Here is a 19,422-nt window from a genome sequence, read left to right as displayed (position 1 = left end):
CGAGAAAATAATGGTGGGGGGGTGGAGGGGGCTGCTATTTTAGATGAAATGTCAGCGAAGACCTCTCTAGCAAGGTAAAATTCAAGTAGAAACCTGAATTAAGTGAGAGAATTGGACACGTGGATATCTGAGGGAGAACATTCAAGGAAAGGAGAACACCAAGTATGGACTGGTGTGCCTGGTCCCCCTCAACTATCTCCCTGGGATAAGGTACGTTAATACTAATTAGCAAATACATACACCAGCATGCTTATGACCTCATAGGGCTGACAGGGAATGGGTAGGCCTGGCAAGTTTTGATGACAGAGTTGAGGGAGAGGGAAAATAACATGAAAGATAATAGTGATTATTATTGTTGTTGTTAACATAGAGTACGTACTACATACCAGGCACTGTTCTAAACTATATACATATAGGGGCACCTGGGTGGCTCAGTCGGTTAAGCGTCCGACTTCAGCTCGGGTCACGATCTCGCGGTCCGTGAGTTCGAGCCCCGCATGGGGCTCTGGGCTGATGGCTCAGAGCCTGGAGCCTGCTTCCGATTCTGTGTCTCCCTCTCTCTCTGCCCCTCCCCCGTTCATGCTCTGTCTCTCTGTGTCTCAAAAATAAATAAATGTTAAAAAAAATTTTTAATAAAAAAAATAAACTATATACATATATTTACTCATTCTTCTATTAAATAAATGCTAGTATTATCCCTGTTTAACAGTTAAGGAAACTGAGGCACAGAGGGGCTAAATAATTTGCCTAAGGTCACACAGCTGTAATTTGAATCCAGATTGTGTCCCCATATTCACCCTCCCCAGTGGGAGGGCAGAGCTGCTGTTCTCTGTGAGGAGGAATCAGGTGGGTGGGCAGTGTGCCCTGTAGGAGTCCTTGAAAGAAGACTCTGGACATGTGTGTGGGGTCAGGGCGGCAGCAGAAACATGGGCAGCCAGAGGGTAATCGGCCTTCTTCACAATTATGCTCATATTATTTTGTCTTCTTTACTTAAAGACTGACCTTTTTACAGAGAAAAGTACAAGAACTCTTGCTGAAACCTAACAGCAGAGCTTCTGAAACATTTCACAAGATTCTAGGTAATCAAAAGGGACAAATACACAGTCTAAACATAAATATATAAATGTGTATTATGGGGATGGTTTTTGATCAGTGCTTTTCAACTTCTGAGTGTCAGTACCTAAAAAAAAAATTTATGATCAGAAATATTACTGTTCTTGGGGATGCCTGGGTGTCTCAGTTGGTTAAGCATCTGACTTCAGCTCAGGTCATGATTTCATGGTCCATGAGTTCAAGCCCCACGTAGGGCTCTGTGCTGACAGCTCAGAGCCTGGAGCCTGCTTCTGATTCTCTGTCTCCCTCTCTCTCTGACCCCTCCCCTGACTCATTCTCTCTCTCTCTCTCTCTCTCTCTCTCTCTCTCTCAAAAATAACCATTAAAAAATTTTTAAAAAGAAATATTACTGTTCTTTCAGAACATATCGTATTTTACAAATCAGAAACATTTCAGGCCACAGATGATGCTCCTTCCTTTGTCCTTATCATCCTTCCAGCAAAAGAGCATCCAAATGTGTGTCGCTAAGGAAGGTGACACCTGCATTTGGCCCTGATGTACACCCAGGCTGGGTTTATTTGGAATTAATTTAAGTGGAAATATGAGGACAAGAAACAACGTCAAAGGACTAAGGGAGGCACCATTATACCTACTTTTTGCCAATGGAATTTAATGGATCTGCATATTTATCAAGTTTCAAACCTGACCTATGAAGCTTATTTTATTGTAAGAGCTTGTAAACTCTGTCCCTGCTCTGTCTTACTAGGTGCATGTTTCTTTTGCAGAACTTCCCACTGGGCTGAAGGACACAATGGCTGAGCTACAGGCTCACAGACTCCTTGCCATCATTTCATGTTCCTCTTCATCCTTCAAACATCATCATAGCATATTGCAAACCACGATAGTCACGTAGTGTTATAAAATATCTCTCCCATAGAAATAACTTTATCAGATGCCAAGGTTCGTTAATGCCTAAGTGCTGAATATCTATGGAAGCATCCTGCTGTTATGATTATGGTCAATATGTACTAAGAGCCATTGAGAAACTCATAAGAATAATTTCCTACATATGATAACAGCAATCAAAAATATCAAAAAGTGATAGGAAGAAATAATAGATTTAACTCTAAATAGTCCAGTGACCCAGACTGAGGAAAGTAGGATGTTCCTGAAGGGCTTAAAGAAATTAGACTAGGGGCACCTGGGTGGCTCAGTCGGTTAAGCGTCTGACTTCAGCTCAGGTCATGATCTCGTGGTTCGTGGGTTCAAGCCCCATGTCGGGCTCTGTGCTGACAGCTCAGAGCCTGGAGCCTGCTTCAGATTTTGTGTCTCCCTCTCTCTCTGCTCCTCCCCTGCTGGTACTCTGTCTCTCTTTCTCTCCCAAAAATAAGTAAACAAAAAAAAAATAAAATAAAAAATAAATTAAGCTAAAGGAAAGTTTAGAAAATTTCAAAACTAAAACTACAATATAGGTCTAACTGCTCATGTTATCAGATGCTTCATTTTCTTAAGTTTAATTCATTAAATAGCATACTGGGAAACTTTCTACCGATACATGATTTAAATTTTTTTTGCCTCTTGTTATTTCAAAAACAATTTTTATACAAGGCAAATAAACTCTTCTTACAAATTCTGGCACCATGTGTCAAAGAAAAATCATTAGCTAACTACTCCACTGGTTTATAGTACTTAGAGCAATATTTAGTAACTTGACCCTGGCAAGCTTTCAGCAATTAGTACATCTTATTGCATAAAGAACTTATGAAAGATGGTGGGGAGGAGGGTGTTTTGTTTGTTTATTTTTGTTGAAAACGAAATAGAAAGCCCGCAGTTCAGACCTTAAAGCAGAGATCCTGAACAAAGATAGCATGTGCTCAGCAAGTCTTTCTTTAAGAGGGAAATATTAAAATAAAGACTTCCAAGCAAGACAGGGTATTTACAGACGAGACATATGCCGGCTGACTGGCTATGTTTAGAACAGCAGAGGAGCATTTAGATTTGTTTCCTGTAGAACTCTCTGGGACTGATGAGGTGATGTTTACAAAAATGTTTGGATGAAGTCACTGGGATATTTTTACTAGATGCCCAGATACGTTACTAATCTTCTTTCCCTATCCCCTCTCTACCCCATTAGGTCAGTAGGACCATAGGATAGGCATGGTATTATTGCTCCTTGTAAGCCTACCCCCCCTTTTTTTTCCAAAAAAGTCTTTCCAATGACTTTCTTATCTTCTTATGTATCTCCAGTAATAACAGTCAAGACAGACGACATCTTCCTGCTTTGCTAAATATGCCCAGCAGTCTGCAGGGCAGTAAACTATTATTAAACACATTCTCTCTTATTAAAAAGGTAATTAAGTTTAGGCTTCCCTTGAAGGCACTGTTTTGTGATTTCTATCCTTTGCAAATATCCAAACTCTGCCTGGCAGTCTATTTCTTCTCTCTGCCCCTTTTGCTCAGTCGTATCTCCACAACCAAAAACTTTAGTGATTCCCATATCCCTTTCCATTCCTTATCTTCTGGATTTACATTCATTGTAAATAACGGAACAAGAATTTCTCTTCTACTAAAATTGAATTTCTGTCCTGGCACAGAATTGCTTGTTTCTGGCTAAATTATCAAAGTTTGGTTATATTCCCTGTTAAGCTCTTCCTGCTTCGTTATTGTGCATGTTTGTCTGCTTCTGTTTTTTGAACATTATTTAAAATTTTAATTCACTCTGCCAACCATGTGGCATCTAAATAACCAGGATAAACTGGTGTATCTTTTCTAGCAAGCCACAAGTCATAAGTTCTTTCACTACACCTAGCTGCCCAGCACACTATTAATAACAAATTGGGGAAAGTGTGTGGGTATGTTCCTCACCACAGCCATGTCTCTGTGAAGGCTGAGAGCAAAGGTTCTGGAACAGAAGCCATACACCAGCCCCACCTCAGCAGTATGACCGTTGGCAGGTTGCTAAACCTCAGTCTTCTCATCTATAAAATGGTGATATAATAATATCCATGTCATAGGGCTATTGTGAGGATTTAACGAGTTAACCCACATAGCACAGTGAATGACACATAACAAGTACTAAAATGAGATTAGCTAATATGACAATTAAAAGCCATTCCCCAAAAAAGTTTTGTTCTACGTATTTAATGTGAGCATTGTTACTTATCTCGGCCTCACGGATGAGCTAAGTAATGCAACATAGTAAAAAGGTCTTAAGTGTTCATAGAGACTTCTGGTAGAGGCTAAGGTAAAGCTCAGATCTCGGGCCCTCCTAAACCCATCATGGCAGCCTCTATGATTTTTATAGACTGTCTGCACACGTTAGAAGGAAAGGATTCCGTAAGTATAGAGTGAGATTTAAAATACAAGTCAACTGTAAAATCCTTACAGCCCTCTGGAACTCTTTACTTCTGCAGCATTTGACCACTCCCTCCTTCATGAGCCTCTCTCTTTTGGATTTGACAATACTCTCTTATGACCTTCCTGTCCCCTTCTGGCTTCTCTCAGTCCACCATCTTTCTTTGTCCATCGCTAATATATTTATTGGCTGTTCCTAGGTCCCATCCACCGTTCACCTCTCTTCTTATTTTATACACCCTCGTTGAATGACCTCATCTATACCCTTGACTTCAACTACCTGTATTTACAGGACAGACCTTTCAGCTGAATACTAGGCTTCTTCACTTATCCCATAACCAACTCCAACCAAACACGTGCAAAGCTATTCTTCCTGCTATGCCGCCCATCTTTGGAAACAGCACTACTCTTTACGTACTTTCACAAATCACTGGGACTCACCATTGTCTCCTCTCTCTGTCACTCAATTAGATGCCAAGTATTACAACATCTACCTCTGGCCTTCATTTCCTCCTCTCTACACCTATTATCATTCATTAATTCAGCTTCCATTAATTTCCAATTTTTTACCTGGTTATTTATGTACAACCACTATCCCTCCAATTTCATCACTTGCCATTCCCCCCCCACTCCTGTGTGATAAACTACATGCAGTTTTGTGAACACCCCCATTCACTGTTATCCCATGCCTTTCTACATATTGTTCCTTCCACCCTGAAATACTATTTTTCTGACCTCCCTGCAAAACTCAGCTTGGAAATAACCTCTTCCCAGTGGCTTTTATTGACTCTCTGACACACAGTATGGATTTGGCATCCCTCCTCTGGAGGCCCACAGAATATGGATTCCCTCTCAATGGCAATAGAGAATGCCTCTTGGATTTCTGAAAAAGATATAGCATAAAGTCATCCGCTCCCTGAATCCTTACACATCATCTCACTTATAAGAAAAAAAAAGTATAAAAACTGACCAAAGAATCTATATCCCACTCATTTCTCTAGATTACATAAATTTTATCTCTAAATCCAGCCAATACATATATAAATATATATAAATGAACATTTCTGTCAATGGTTGTATATGCCTATAAAATATCTAAAAGCATATAACCAAATTGCTAACTATGGCTAGCATCAGAGAGTAAGAATAGGGAAGAAGTAGGAGACTTTGCTTTTTAGTCTGTTTAGATCATGTTATATGCTTTTCAACAATAAACAAAAATCACTTTCATAACAAAGATCTTTAAAATGTAGACACAGTTATAAAATAATATAGCAAGAGGGGTTACTATGAGCAATTGCTGGAGAAGTTCAAAGGAAAACTGGAAAGGACTCAGGAGTCATTTTGACGATTGACGTAAAATAACATAGAAACTATTTTTTAAACCCTTAAAAAGATAATAGTTGTGCTTAATTTTGGAAAGTCTACTAAAAGGATATTCACAAACAAATTCAAATCTGAGTCTTATCAGTTAAGTGCTGCTTGCAGAAGTAAGAGCAGTCATCTAGTTGTGAGGGTACCAAAAGTAAGAACGAGGCCAGGCAAGAGCAGGTTCAAATGGCGTCAGCAAAACACTAGGGATAGAGACATCATCCTATGATAAGGAGAGCCAATGAAAGCAGCACTCCTATTAAACTTTATATACAAAGTTAAAGAAACTGACTCTAAAGTTTCTCAAGGGAAAGAAATATTCTTGCCTCCTTTTTTTTTCCTTAAAGCAAACCCACTGGAATACATTAAATGTAGGTGCTTAACACTATGCCTTGCAACAAGTCAATAAGTATCTGTTGAAATAATTTTTCAAAATTCTTACCGAATTGCATTTAGAAAAATACGTTAAGTAAACACTTAGAAAACGAGAAGGACTTGATAGTGTCTAGAATGGGTTACAATCTGTTTTTCCTTATCCTGTGGGATCATCACCCAGGCACGTGTCTGTACAGAAACCCCCAGAAGGCTGGGGCTGCTGCAGCAGTTGTAACCCCTCAGGGCTCGGTCACTGGAGGTGAGAAGACAGGTGCAGCCCGTGTGAGACCATGAAGAAGGCTCAGCTGACGAGGGTTACGACGCCCGCTCAAGACAAGCACAGCCCTTTCCAGTCTGTCGCTTGGCTCTTCACGTTAAAGAAGCCAAACCACCAGTTTTATTTCCATGCATGTCATGGATCCTAATTTACCCCAAATATGTATTCAGAAATACAGCATGCAAGACAAGTAGATGTTCACCCTGTGCTGCTTACTCTTCCCTGCTATTTATTAGTCAAGTGCATCACTCCACAGAGGTCTCACGCCCGACTCCACGTCGGTCTTCAGCCTCTTGTAATCAGTTACCACAAACACTAAGAGGCCTGATTGCTGAGAGATTTCTGACTCATGGTCCATCTTGCCAGCTTTATTTTTAAGCAAAAATGTCTGCATTCACAAAGGGCCCTGTGAACATTTAATGGCTGGAAGGAGTTCTAGAGCAGCTGGAGAGGATCATTTGACAATTCAGTTTTCTGCAGCCACGTACGCAGAGGTATAATAAATCTGATTTTGAAAATGAATTAAGTGACTGCTGTATTTTAATTCCATTTTGTGCCTTTCACTGAACTAAAAAAGGTTAGTCTGTCTATCCCAGTTGAATGGTTCCAAAGGATCATTGCCTTATTTACAAAGTTCCTAAAGTTGTGGTATCAGACTAGACCTTCACAAGGCGTGGGCCACTACAATAATCCTAGCAAAATTCCTAAGCCAACGATTAGACATACGCACAGCAACACGGATGGCTCTTAAAAACATAGTGTTCAACGAAAAAGAAGAGAAGCTTTACAAACACAATAGTATCTGTGTGTACAAAACGGTACGCGTTTTGTAGCAAAACATACAAATGAAAAGATGCACATTAAAGACACTAGAATGGTTGCCTGGCAAGAGGAGGGAGAAACTAGAACAGGAGAAGAGGGAGATAAAAGGACTAAACAAACAAACAGGAGTGAAGCCCTGCATACACCAATGATCATGATGTACCATCAACTAACAGTCTATAATTAACTCAGCTCTGTACTTGAGGGTGAAACGGGTATGAGGGGTGGAGGGGAAGGAAAATAGATCTCATGAGAATATAGTCTAACATGTTCATTCTCCTCCTTACTATCTGAGATTGTAAAGTCCAGGGGCCATGTCACTATTCTTTATTATTTTTTTTAATTTAGTGCCCAATTCAAAATAATTTCCAGGGCCATGCAGGTGTCTCAGCCAGTTGAGTATCTGATTCTTTATTTTGGCTCAGGTCTTGGTTGCAGGGTCATGGGATTGAGCCCTGACTCTGGCTCTGTGCTGACCATGGAGCCTACTTAAGGTTCTCTCTCTCTCTCTTTTTCTCTCTCTCTCCCTCTGCCCTTCCCCCGCACATGCATGCATGTGTGTGCATTGCCACGCTCTAAAAAAATTTTTTAAATAAAGAAATCGTAATAATTTCCAAAGAGGAGTACAATGAATACATAGTACCAGTATATTCTTCTTCTTCCTCACCATAAAATGTCTTCTATGTATATATATACCCCCATTTTAACCTGTTCAGTTCAGACTAGAGAGAAAACCAGAAAATTCTGAAAAAGAATCAAACTTACATTCAAAGCCCTCATTTATGACTCCACTGGGGTCTGTTTCTTCTCTGCGTTGAGAAATACTATTTAAGGAAACATTTTTGAATAACTGAAGCTGATCTTGTATTTTGTGGAAAGTAGGTCTTTGGTCAGGTTCTTGAGCCCAGCATTGGGTCAACAGATTCCACCTGGATACACAGGTAAAGGCACAAAAATAAGTGGTGATTGGAGATCATTAGGCAACCAGTACTGATACCCCAGGTAAGGTCATTTCAGAAGGCAACAAATTTCAGTTATTGCCAGTTTTCCACAATTAGTATAAATAAGCCAGAACAAAATCTTTGGTTTCCACTTAATAGTGTCTTCCAATATTACTACCTTTGTTAGATAACACCTTTCTTTCAAAAAGCCATTACTTTGAACAGTCATTAACCCAAATAAATAAATAAAATAGACTGTTGGAAAATGATTGCTTAACACATAAGGGCACTAACAGCTATAGAAATTACCGAAGAATATGAAGACTTTACATTCATACATTGATATCTAGAACAAAATCTAAGATTACTCTAAACCACATAGATCTTTAGCGGCAGAACCCGAGGTAGAAACCACATTCAGTTCTAATGCTTTTAACTCCTCATTATACTATCAAGTTAAGTAAGAGACTCAGTTTCCTCAGACATTAGTAGCTGGTTTATTAAACATTATTTTTTCCTTAACAGTTGTATAAGAAATATCTGTGTAACACTCTTAACTGTGTTCATTCATTCAGCAAAGACTTGGAAACTTATTATATACTGGGAGTATATAAAGAGCTAGGGATGTGGTTGTCCTCATAGAAATACATATAGTAAATGTAAGAAGGTGACAAAAATTTATCTCACTACAACTCATATGAGCTGGAAAAAAAAAATGTAGCTCTTTTATATTGTCTGCTACTAATTAGGTCTTTCTTAGAGCCCTCACCTAGAAGGAAAAAAGTTAACCTCGTTAAATACAATGGTATTTAAAACCTGGTGCAATTCAATATTTTAAACAATCTTTTTAGGTAATGCTCAGTCTTTTCTGGATAATAACTCAACCTCTAATTTTAGTCTATTCCTACTCCCTCTGTCCTCTTCTAAAAGATGGTGGCAGGATATATGTTGGGTGAAAGTCTTACGTTACTTATGATGGCACAGTGAAAAATTCTTTGGACTGCACTGTGCCCTCCAGATCGTTGCTGGTCTCAGAATAGAATGATCAGGAATTCAGTAAGGAGTGACTGGTCTGGTCCATTCTGCAGGCATCAGCTGCTATCTGCAGTCTCCGATTTCTTTACCTTTGTATCCTTCAGCTCTCCCCTCCCCCCACCCCACCCTCCCACTCCCCCACCCCTCCACCCCCGCCCCGTGAACTGGTCTTCCCTTTCCTCTCTCTAACCATAACCATCTCTGAGACTGCCTCATGCCCTGTATATGCTGACAAGGCCCAGGGAATCCCTACCTGTTTCTGTTGTGTGACTAAAGGATGCTCCTTGCCCTAATGTCTAGCTTTCAACAAAATGTCCACGCTGAATGGGAAACAAAGGAAGATGGGAAGTGCAACTTGACCTTCTCTGTCTGGACATGCCCTTCTACCTTACTCATGATGCTGGGTCTCCATGTCAATGGGATGAGGCTGGCTGGGGAGTCCCCAGCTCAATGATCAGCTTGCCATCCTCCCAAATTGGGAGAGGTGGGCAGTTTTCCACCTTTAGTCTAACTGAAGCTTACATAGAAGGTTTGTCAGGACCTAGATATCCAACATCTTCACCCTCCAACCTCTATCTATCAAGGTCTCTTCTTCCTACACTTCCTTAGGGCTTCGAAGAAATGGGCTTCTACTACTCCCTCTTTTTAATTAGATTATCCTTATATAGAATTATAGGTTCTAGTCATTCAAACCTAGCATTTAGCATACTAACAAGAAGCTAAAGGATTCTAGATAACCACTCCTTCCTCCAAACCTGGCTTTCAAGTCTACTGATTTACTAAAAAGGTCAAGTACCTGCTTTTTTTTTTTTTTTTTTCTTACTCTCTAGAGCTAGAAGGCATATTGGGGACAGGGAGAGAAAAACTGGTAAAGAAATGTAAGGTGGAAAGTATTTAAAAATATTAGTACTACTATATCAACAGATTAATATACAATTACAAATTACAAGTTCTAAAAAAAGTACTAAAGAAAACAAATGTGAGATCTAATAGAGATGGAACATTTTTAGTAAGTTGCTGTCAGAAGGACACTCTGAAAAGGTGACATTTAAGCCAAAGAACTTCGTAGGAAAATAAGATGCTAGTCACGGGAATAGGGTGGGGATGGGAGTCAGGGAACACATTAGAAGAGGGAAAAACATGTGTAAATTCCTAAATTAGGAAAGAACGTGGCTCGTTTTAGAATCTGAAAGAAAGCCAGCTTGGCCGAAGAGCAGTCATTGGAGGGGGAGAGTGTTAAGAGAGGAGATCGGAAGAGGAAGGAGAAATCATGCAGGTCTCACAGGCCAGACTAGGAGTCGGATTTTATGGCACTACAATGGGAAGCTGTTGAAGGTTTTTAAGAAGGCATGATCTTAAATTCTTAAAGAAGTTACTCCAGCTGATATATGTGGACAGTGAGTTGTAGAGGGGAAAGTTAGAAGCAAAGAAGTTATTAAAGAAGACAAAGTGAGAGATCATGAAGGTATGGACTAAGGTAATGGCAATGGTAGTAGAGTAAGGATGTATCCAATCACTAGACGACAATGACCAAGAAATCATTACAGGTACTGTACTCAAAGTAGCTAGTGTCTATGTTAGAAATTATAATGGAATCTCCATTCCCTTATAGTATGGTGCAAAGTCCACTTCTGTCTCATTTCTTGACAAGCACTTCAGGTCGGAGTTAGTACTCAAAATCAGAGTATTATGGGGAAATCTAATATTGGTCGATTTTCCAGTATTCATCTGACAACTTCACATATATTACAAGGAATTTACATTCTGGATATAGAATGTGAAACTTGACTCTATTTCTTAAAAATGAGAATCACAGCCGAGAACCTACCTTTTACATATTTCTTTATAACCTCTCATTTAAAAATAGGGATGATACAAAGATTTGAATGAAGGATGATTAGACTCTGAAATAAAATAGTACAACTTATATGGAATCATGAAATTTAAACCAATATTTAAAGTAGAATCTTGAGAGGAGAAAGTCTAATTCACCACAGGAATCATATCCCTTCTGAAAATAAAGTTGTGATTCAAAGTTATTGCCAAAATGTAAGTAGAATCTTTCAAGACTTGCCATATTTTAATTATGGAGTTTTTTTACTTATTTATTTATAAGGTGTCTCGTTTCTACAAAGGACTCAAGATACTTAATGAAGATTATTTAGGAGAGAAAAGACAAAGCAAGAAATGGGGTGCCTTGGTGACTTAGTTAATTAAGCGTCTGACCCTTGGTTTCAGCTCAGATCATGATCTCACGGTTGCCGAGTTCAAGCCCCACACCAGATTCTGCTTGGGATTCTCTCTCCCTCTCTCTCTCTGCCCCTTGCCTTCTCTCTCTCTCTCTCTCTCTCTCTCTCTCTCAAAATAAATAAATAAACTTTTTTAAAAAGTGAGACAGAACAAGGAAAGGGAGAAGGAGGGAGAGTGGAAGGAAGAAAGCCATCCCTTCAGTTGCCACCTAGCTAGTCTGTTTCTCATCCACTCACACTACCCTCCAAAACTTCAGCCTCTTGTTTAATCCATGTAAAGTATTTAAACAGACTTTCCTCTTGTCTTTCTTCTATGGATGCTTTCATTTACATTGAACCCAATCATTATTCTAAACTTTCTGATGGCAAAAATATGTGACCTGATAGTATATCAAATCTTCCTCTCCCACCATCCAGGAATGAACATGGAATTGCTCTAGATTAAGAAAAGAGGAGCTTTATAAAGCAACAGCTATTTAAAAGTAAAGCGTACAACCTGTGCTCTCAAACAGCATTAAGCTGGCAATGGAATGAAAAGGCTTTTATGAATTTAACAGCTTCTAAAAAATGGATTACTTAGGGTGCCAGGGTGGCTCAGTTGGTTGAGCATCCCACTCCTGAGTTGAGCTCAGGTCATGATCTTGAGGTTTATGGGTTTGAGCCTCACATCAGGCTCTGCACTGTTAGTGCAGAGCCTGCTTGGGATTCTCTCTCTCTCTCCTTCTCTCTCTGCCCCTCCCCTGCTTACACTCACTCACTCTCAAAATAAACAAATAAAAACTTTTTTAAAAACTGGATCTCTAATATCTTTCAGATAAATTAATAACAACTATACGTTTGGCATCCGGTCTTCCTTCACAAATATGCACTTGTCACAATTCAGTATCATGTATTCGATACCTGCACTAAGTTTTAGTTACAAATCTTCAAGAATGTTACTTTAAATAAATTTACAGGTCATTCACTTTGTAAAAATTTCCCTACCCTGGTTTTTCTAGCTAGGTAAAATACTCACTCATACTTGAAATATCTCACTTGGCTAAATGTTCAAGTTCAAATTCCTCCATTCACTATGCCAACCCTTTACTCTTCTTTGCCTCATGGGTTTTTAAAATAGCATGAGACTCATTAGCCATGTGCATTATTGGTCTCTACGAGTATTAAAGTCCTTGGATTCATAAAGCAATCAAAATTCAACAGATGAAAATTTCATATCATCTTTCAGTATTAAGGGGATGAATTTCCATAGGAATTGAAACAAAGCACATAAAATACAGTTTTGTAAGTATTCTCTTACTCACTATGCCCAATCCCAGAGAGACCCAGCTAGCATCTAAATGTACATATCTTTTAAGAGGTAAAAATAAGATGGTGAACCTTCATGTTCTCCCATTGTTGCCTCCTACGTATGAGACACCGTCCAGTAATTCCAGTTGCCCCTCTGATACATCCATCACAGAACCCCAAAGAGCTCGCACTTGAAGTAGGTTGCCCTTTGATCCCGTTTCTTCTCAAGAGTGGTGTGGCTGTTGTGCAAACTGAAAGTTGAAGAGAGTACTGAGGACTGGGCTTTCCACCATACATCCCAAGCTACGGAAAGAAGGGCAGGAATGCTCTGAACTCCTGCATTCCATTAATAGCTGAGCACAACGTGGCCCTGTATGGACTCACCTGACCCAGAGTGCATCCAGGTGCTGAGCATTTAGGCAGTGAATGGAAGGTGCAGCATGGCTCAGTGCAGACTTTCAGCCCTCTAAGCTGGGCCTGTGATCTCAGAGAACTGCTTCAAATAAAAATCAGTTCCCTCTGTACTCTAAGGAGAGTAGTTAATCTTTATCATGACAACTTAAGGCCACGGCCAGATTGAATGGCATGGCTGAGAGATCCATTTCCTAGCACAGCTTGTTTTCCTGGTTGGCAACGGATCCTTAACCCTTCCCAGGGCTCTGAGAGCATGTAACACTCGGGGGTGGGGGGGTGGGGGTGGCTGGGAGCATTGTTGACTTTTTAATCACAGATGTTCAAATGAACTTCAAAACCACCAATGGAAAATTTTGGCTTTAAGGAAACTACATTTTTATAAAGTCACAGCAATAATGTGTTCAACCAATGAATTAGTCAAGATAAAGTTATGTAGAATATTAAGTTATATATTTATATAACTTATATAAATATATGCTTTATAAACATATAATATCAATGTTGTGTAGAGTATATGTTTCTGCCTATAAATAGGAATGTTCTTCTAAGCAATTTTCTAGGATCTCTTCCTCCTCCTTCTAGTTGCGTTTTGGGATCCATTTGGGCAAAGTCCAACATACCTACGTTTTTCTGCTCCACAACCGCCATGTAATCATCCACCTCCATCCTCCCCATAATAAAGGTAGGTATTATTTGCGTCAATCAAAATGTAGAATTCTGTGATTGCATCCTAAACTGTCTACCCAATAAAATTGAGTCATTGTGATGAGGTACCCTCTAGGGGGGAAAGAGGCCAGATAAAATTCTAATGGGATAACGCAAATTTTGTGCAACTGAAATTCTAGGGAAAATTTCTGAGCATTTGACAGATATGTAAGAGCTGCACAGCAGTGGTTAGTTTGCTACCTAATAAAAATGTATTTCATGCTTAGGTATGCTGGGGATTTCCTCAAGCCCTAGGTCAAAGGCTTTCCATTTTTGTATAATTTCTTACTTCTAATTTTGAGAATTGTTTCTGTCTCCCCCAAAAGGATCACAAATCATTTTTAAGCACTGTCGCCAAACTTGGTCAGGTATGTGTACATCTGATCTCCCTGTAAATGTCCCAGTAAAAGCTAAATCAGAAAGAAGCAGTGACTCAAATCTTCTTATTCCGACTGGAAGATTTAAATAATACAAAACCATTCACCAGTAGAACATCCAACCAAGGTGCCCGGTTCTTAATCGTCTTTTGGCTCCAGTCTGAATAATCCTCTAAAATAACACAGCATAGTCAAGGCAATACAACCACGGTGTGTATCCGCATACTGCTAATTCCTTTTGCACTTCTCTGTACCACACAGTTTAGCACTTTATTACGTGTTGGCTTGTTATCCAACTGTTCCATGTGTGTTTCTTCTCCTTCAAAATACATTCTGAGACGCTGAAGCGCTGGGGCCATTAGTTAGACACCCATGTATTCCAGACAATGCATGGCATGGTACTGTGCACATAACAGAGGAGTTTATACTTGTTCAGCACTTGTTCCTTTCCAAACATGTCTCGGAAAAAGTTTCAAAATTTGTTTATTTCTGCTGACGTTCTTCACAAGAAGGTAGATTACTACTCAGCAAAATAACTGAGCTTATTTTTCTTTTGTAATTAGATCAAAATCACCTACTCTCCTGAGAATCATGAATTATTAGACTTCAAGAGGAGCCAGGATCAGTTTGATAGAGTCACTAATACTTAGTCACTTTGAGCTCAGTTCATAAATAGATCGCAACCTGTATAACTTTTAGTAGTACTATATCCCAATATCAGCTGCACCAACAAAGGCAATCCAACTTTTAAACAATATATTCCTCTTTGATGGAATCTCTTAATATGCAAATAAAGATGTTAGCCAAATTAGATCTTCCAAACTCAAATGAGTATGTGTGTGTATATACATACACACAAGCCTTTTATTTATTTATTAGGATTCATCTCTCAAAAGTATAAATATATTCTATGCTTCTAAATTTTGTTTCTGAAATGAAATATCATGGATATATATAAAAGAGACCATCATGTATTTAGTAAATTAAATGTTACAATCAACTTACATTTGATGTAGACAACACAAATATCCAAATTCCAGTTTTTATTTTAAAATACCATGCCAATGAGGCATAAGATTGCATAGGCACATGTGGTTTTGTTGTTGTTTTTAGGTGTTTATATTAGCATAATTAACTTACAAATCATCAGGACAATTTCTCGGTGGCTGCAGTCTCCCTCCTGTTTGCACATAGTTTAAAACATCAAGGTTGGAATGAGCTGGATAAGGCTGATGACCAAGAGTTAAAACCTCCCAAATCAGAATTCCAAAAGACCTAAGGATGTTAAAGAGTTTACTTTAATTGTACTTACTACAAGCATCATGTTTACAGTAGTTTCTCCAATGTAACTATTCCTGGGACTATCCGGGTCTACTTTGTGATTGGCATTATTGGCCCCATAAAAGGCAAATGGGAGACTTAAAAGCAAGTTGACCTCAAGAAAAAGTAGAAAAAGCAACTGCCTACTAGCAATACTTCAAAGGTGATAGGTGATAGGAAGGCTTAGTGGGGACACACACACGCACGCACACACACACACGCACACACACACACACACACACACACACATTTTCCTTCTCCCCAGCTGAAACTGCACCACAGATCTCCACTAAAGGTTTGCATAGCATCAATATGCAGACTTACATGGGGATAAGCAAGAAAGCAGTTCACCCTTTTCTCCCTGACTTTGAATGCTGGTAAACGTGGAGGGGAAAGGCATGAATGTGAACTGGCAACACTGGGGGCCAATTTTATCTCATCACCAATTTTGCCTCTGGCCAGTTCAGCTTGAAAGTTATTAAACAAATCTTTACATTTTGAGTAGCTCTAATCAAGATTTGGGATCAAAAAGCAAAAATGAGGGATCCTATTCTAATACTAAAGAGATGTCCAAACCTCCTCAATGTCATAATGTTTTTGAGATGCATGATTTAAAATCTACCTATAAATTAACGATCATACATGCCAAAAGAGTAGGCATTTGGACATATACTTGGACATCAATTCATATGTACCAATTCCTATTAGTCATAGCCTCTATGCTTTTGGACTGTGATAAAATACTTGAAGCAAATGTATATATTTCACATATATGTGTAAGACAACGGATCAAAACTAATTAGGGTGAGAAGGGAAAATATTGAGATCCAGGAATAGTCTCACCAGGTTAGATGACCTTTTAAATTCCCTTCTGGCCCTGACATTGGGTGGTTCTGCCCAAATTTCTCCGTGTCCTGTTAAACTCACCATACGTCAGACTGAGTAGTGAAGATTCCATCCATCAAACTTTCTGGAGCCATCCACCGAACGGGGAGTAGGCCTTCCCCTCTCTTTCTATAATAATCATTTTTATAGATGTCCCTTGCGAGTCCAAAGTCCCCAATCTTCACTACCCGTGATGGACTGGTATAGTCTTTCACAGAGACAAGGCAATTCCGAGCTGCCAGATCCCTATGGCAGAAGCTGTATTTAATAATGCTAAGAATAAAGTTCCAGAGATCAGACAAGTAACCCAAGTCGGTCTTTAGAGAAGGGAGATTTTTTACGGAAACATTTGTTATTTTGAAGTAATGAAAATGTTTAATTACCCTATATGTTTTACCCAAACTGCAGGTAATTGTTGTGCCGATGTCCGTAGGAACCTTGTATCTAGAATATCACTGTACCTGTGAATGAAGTGCATCTGTTCCAAGTAGACACAACCTTTTGAAATATCCACACACAGATCTACAAGGTCAACCAAAGTGAGTAAAGGACCATGAAACTGTAAGAAATGAAAGAAAAGTTACAGGTACTTTTACAGTTTGTACAAAACATATACATATACATATGTACACACACATGTGATGTCTCGAAGGTATTTTTAGTTATGGTTACAAGAATTCAAATAAGGAGTAAAAGAACTAGGTTTACATACTTTCTACTGAAATAAACATAAATAAGACTATTTTTACTAAGCAGAGGCAATATCGGATCTTTATTGGAAAGATCTCAGGGTGTCAGGTCATACAGACCAAGATTTGAAACCTAGTTCTGGTACTTACTAGTTGCGTGAACTTGTTTACATTGTTAAATTCATTAAGTAACCTTCTCATTTGTAAAATGGGAGTAACACTGACCATATAGGATTTGAGATAAGATATGTAATCTGGCTGGTATATAACAACTTAATAAATAGTAGCTGCTGTCCTAAGTAGTAATAATGCTAATTTAATCAGTACTAGCTAGTTTAGTCATTGGCCCAATGTCACACTGTAATGTCAGTCATGACAATGGGCTTGTTTCTCAGGTGAACCCCCATCTGTTACCAATTGTTAACAATACTCTAGTTCAAGGTCACAGATCACTCCTCTCCTCCATGAGAGCCAGCATGAATATATAGTTGAGCCTATACTGCTTGCAATGATTTCAACATGAAAAAAAGCCAGTTGAAGTTTTTATTGGCACCACATGGAAAAAATGCAATATTCCTTCCTCAAGGCTACATTCATATATTGTCTTTCCCTTGCTATTTCCCTAAAATAACCCTAGTTCAGGCCTTTATCGTTTCTATCTGACACATCCCAAACTTGTGTCCAGCCTCTTGTGCTTTAATCAACGCTCTTCGTTGTGACCTACTGCCTGTGGAGTCAACTACAGGTTCCAAAGCACAGCCTCCATGGCAGCCCTGGGCTGCACCAGTCTCTTTTTGCCTCCACTTATGACCCTAGTGTCTCTTCTCACAATCTGTGCTTCAGTCATGCTGGGACACTGGCAGTCCTTTATCCCTGCTCTGCATTTCTCAACCTTTTTTTTTTTTTTTTCAATATATGAAATTTATTGTCAAATTGGTTTCCATACAACACCCAGTGCTCATCCCAACAGGTGCCCTCCTCAATACCCATCACCCACCCTCCCCTCCCTCCCACCCCCCATCAACCCTCAGTTTGTTCTCAGTTTTTAAGAGTCTCTTATGCTTTGGCTCTCTCCCACTCTAACCTCCTTTTTTTTTCCTACCCCTCCCCCATGGTCAACCTCTCTTCTTTAATTCTGCTATCATTCTAGAATGCCCTTATTCTTGATTTCCATCCACATCCTTCATTGAGCACCTCAAATGATTCCCACCTTCCCTCAATTTCTCTTAGATGAGTGCTTTTATGTGCTGCTCCCCCTTGCTTCCCCCAACAAGCCCATGTCTTGTCCCAAAACTAAGAAGACTCCTCATGTTCTTGGACTCAACATTGCCATGGTCCTGCTCAACCGTACCTCAATCCGACACCGAGTCTTGATCTTACTCCCAAGAATCAATCCCCCCACAACACTGTTTGGGTCCAGCAGACACCAGACACTGGTCTCTTGGCCTATGTCTGAGTCCCTGCTGGGGGTCCCGACTGGCTCATTGGTTCCTCTGTGAGTGGAAGCCTGCTTTGCTATTGGCAAAACCCACTCTACTGAAGATGTTCCTCACTTTGAACCTTGCTTCTGAACTTCAGTGTGGTGGCTAACACCACGTTCCCTGCCAACGGGTTTTTAGAATGCTGCTCGCCTGACTCAATCTCTATCACTTGCTCCTGATAGCCCCTGTGACAACCTGTTGGGATACCCCCATGTTGGGTCTCCTTGATTCCAGATGCTGCTGCTCTGGGCTCACCTGTCATCTTTCTCTTGCCAGCCTCCCCCAAGGCACATTCAACCTCCACCTGGGTCTGATCCCAGTCATGGCTTTTCATGACTCACATGGAAAGGTATAGTTTCAGAGACTGTTCTATCCCCTACTTTAGTTGTGTCTCAAACAGAAGACCTCCTCCATGAAGCCTTCCCAGGACTCCTCAGTTGGAAATCATCTCTCTCCTCTGTGTTCACAGTATATTCTCTATTGCATTCCAGTAGGCCCTCCCACTTTTTATCTTAAATGAGTTCTTTATATTGACTTACCTCCCTACCATGTGGCAAGGTCCTTGAAAGAAAGAGTCACAGCCCTCACTATTGTATAATAAACATGCAGCAAAAAATGGATAACTTGATGGTATCTGACTACATATTTATACTGTTTTGATGGGTTGGTTTTTGGTTTTGTCTTTTACTTTCTTCCATGTGAATATAATCTTAAGATATCAAAGCTAAAAAGAGCCTGAGGACGTTGTCAGTTCAATATCCCATTCTAAAGACACAGAAACTGTGGT

The 19,422-nt window shown here is 39.6% G+C and overlaps 1 protein-coding gene and 1 long non-coding RNA gene across 6 annotated transcripts in view; one reads left to right on the top strand and one right to left on the bottom strand.

Annotated features, from left to right (window-relative positions):
• LOC109248463 (uncharacterized) overlaps window positions 1-17,008 on the top strand; it is a 34,013-nt gene extending 17,005 nt beyond the window's left edge. The window contains exons 2-3 of the long non-coding RNA XR_002072067.2: window positions 13,761-13,860; window positions 16,874-17,008. This is a non-coding gene — a long non-coding RNA (uncharacterized LOC109248463). The remainder of the gene's footprint in view (window positions 1-13,760; window positions 13,861-16,873) is intronic.
• Window positions 1-19,422, bottom strand: part of ROS1 (ROS proto-oncogene 1, receptor tyrosine kinase) — a 116,335-nt gene that overhangs the window by 4,109 nt on the left and 92,804 nt on the right. For 2 of the 5 annotated variants that reach the window (XM_019418182.2, XM_053904535.1), the window contains exons 40-43: window positions 16,927-17,024; window positions 16,508-16,723; window positions 15,401-15,535; window positions 8,018-8,181 (exon numbers count right to left, since the gene is read on the bottom strand). In XM_019418182.2, coding sequence (XP_019273727.2) covers window positions 8,018-8,181; window positions 15,401-15,535; window positions 16,508-16,723; window positions 16,927-17,024 — 613 coding nt within the window. The remainder of the gene's footprint in view (window positions 1-8,017; window positions 8,182-15,400; window positions 15,536-16,507; window positions 16,724-16,926; window positions 17,025-19,422) is intronic. The other 3 variants (XM_053904536.1, XM_053904537.1, XM_053904538.1) reach the window with 2 other exon arrangements.

This window comes from Panthera pardus, unplaced genomic scaffold, assembly GCF_024362965.1.
Source record: "Panthera pardus isolate Hobbes unplaced genomic scaffold, ASM2436296v1 HiC_scaffold_17, whole genome shotgun sequence".
In the NCBI taxonomy this organism is placed as follows: domain Eukaryota; kingdom Metazoa; phylum Chordata; class Mammalia; order Carnivora; family Felidae; genus Panthera; species Panthera pardus.
This window is presented reverse-complemented; position numbering and strand designations above follow the sequence as displayed.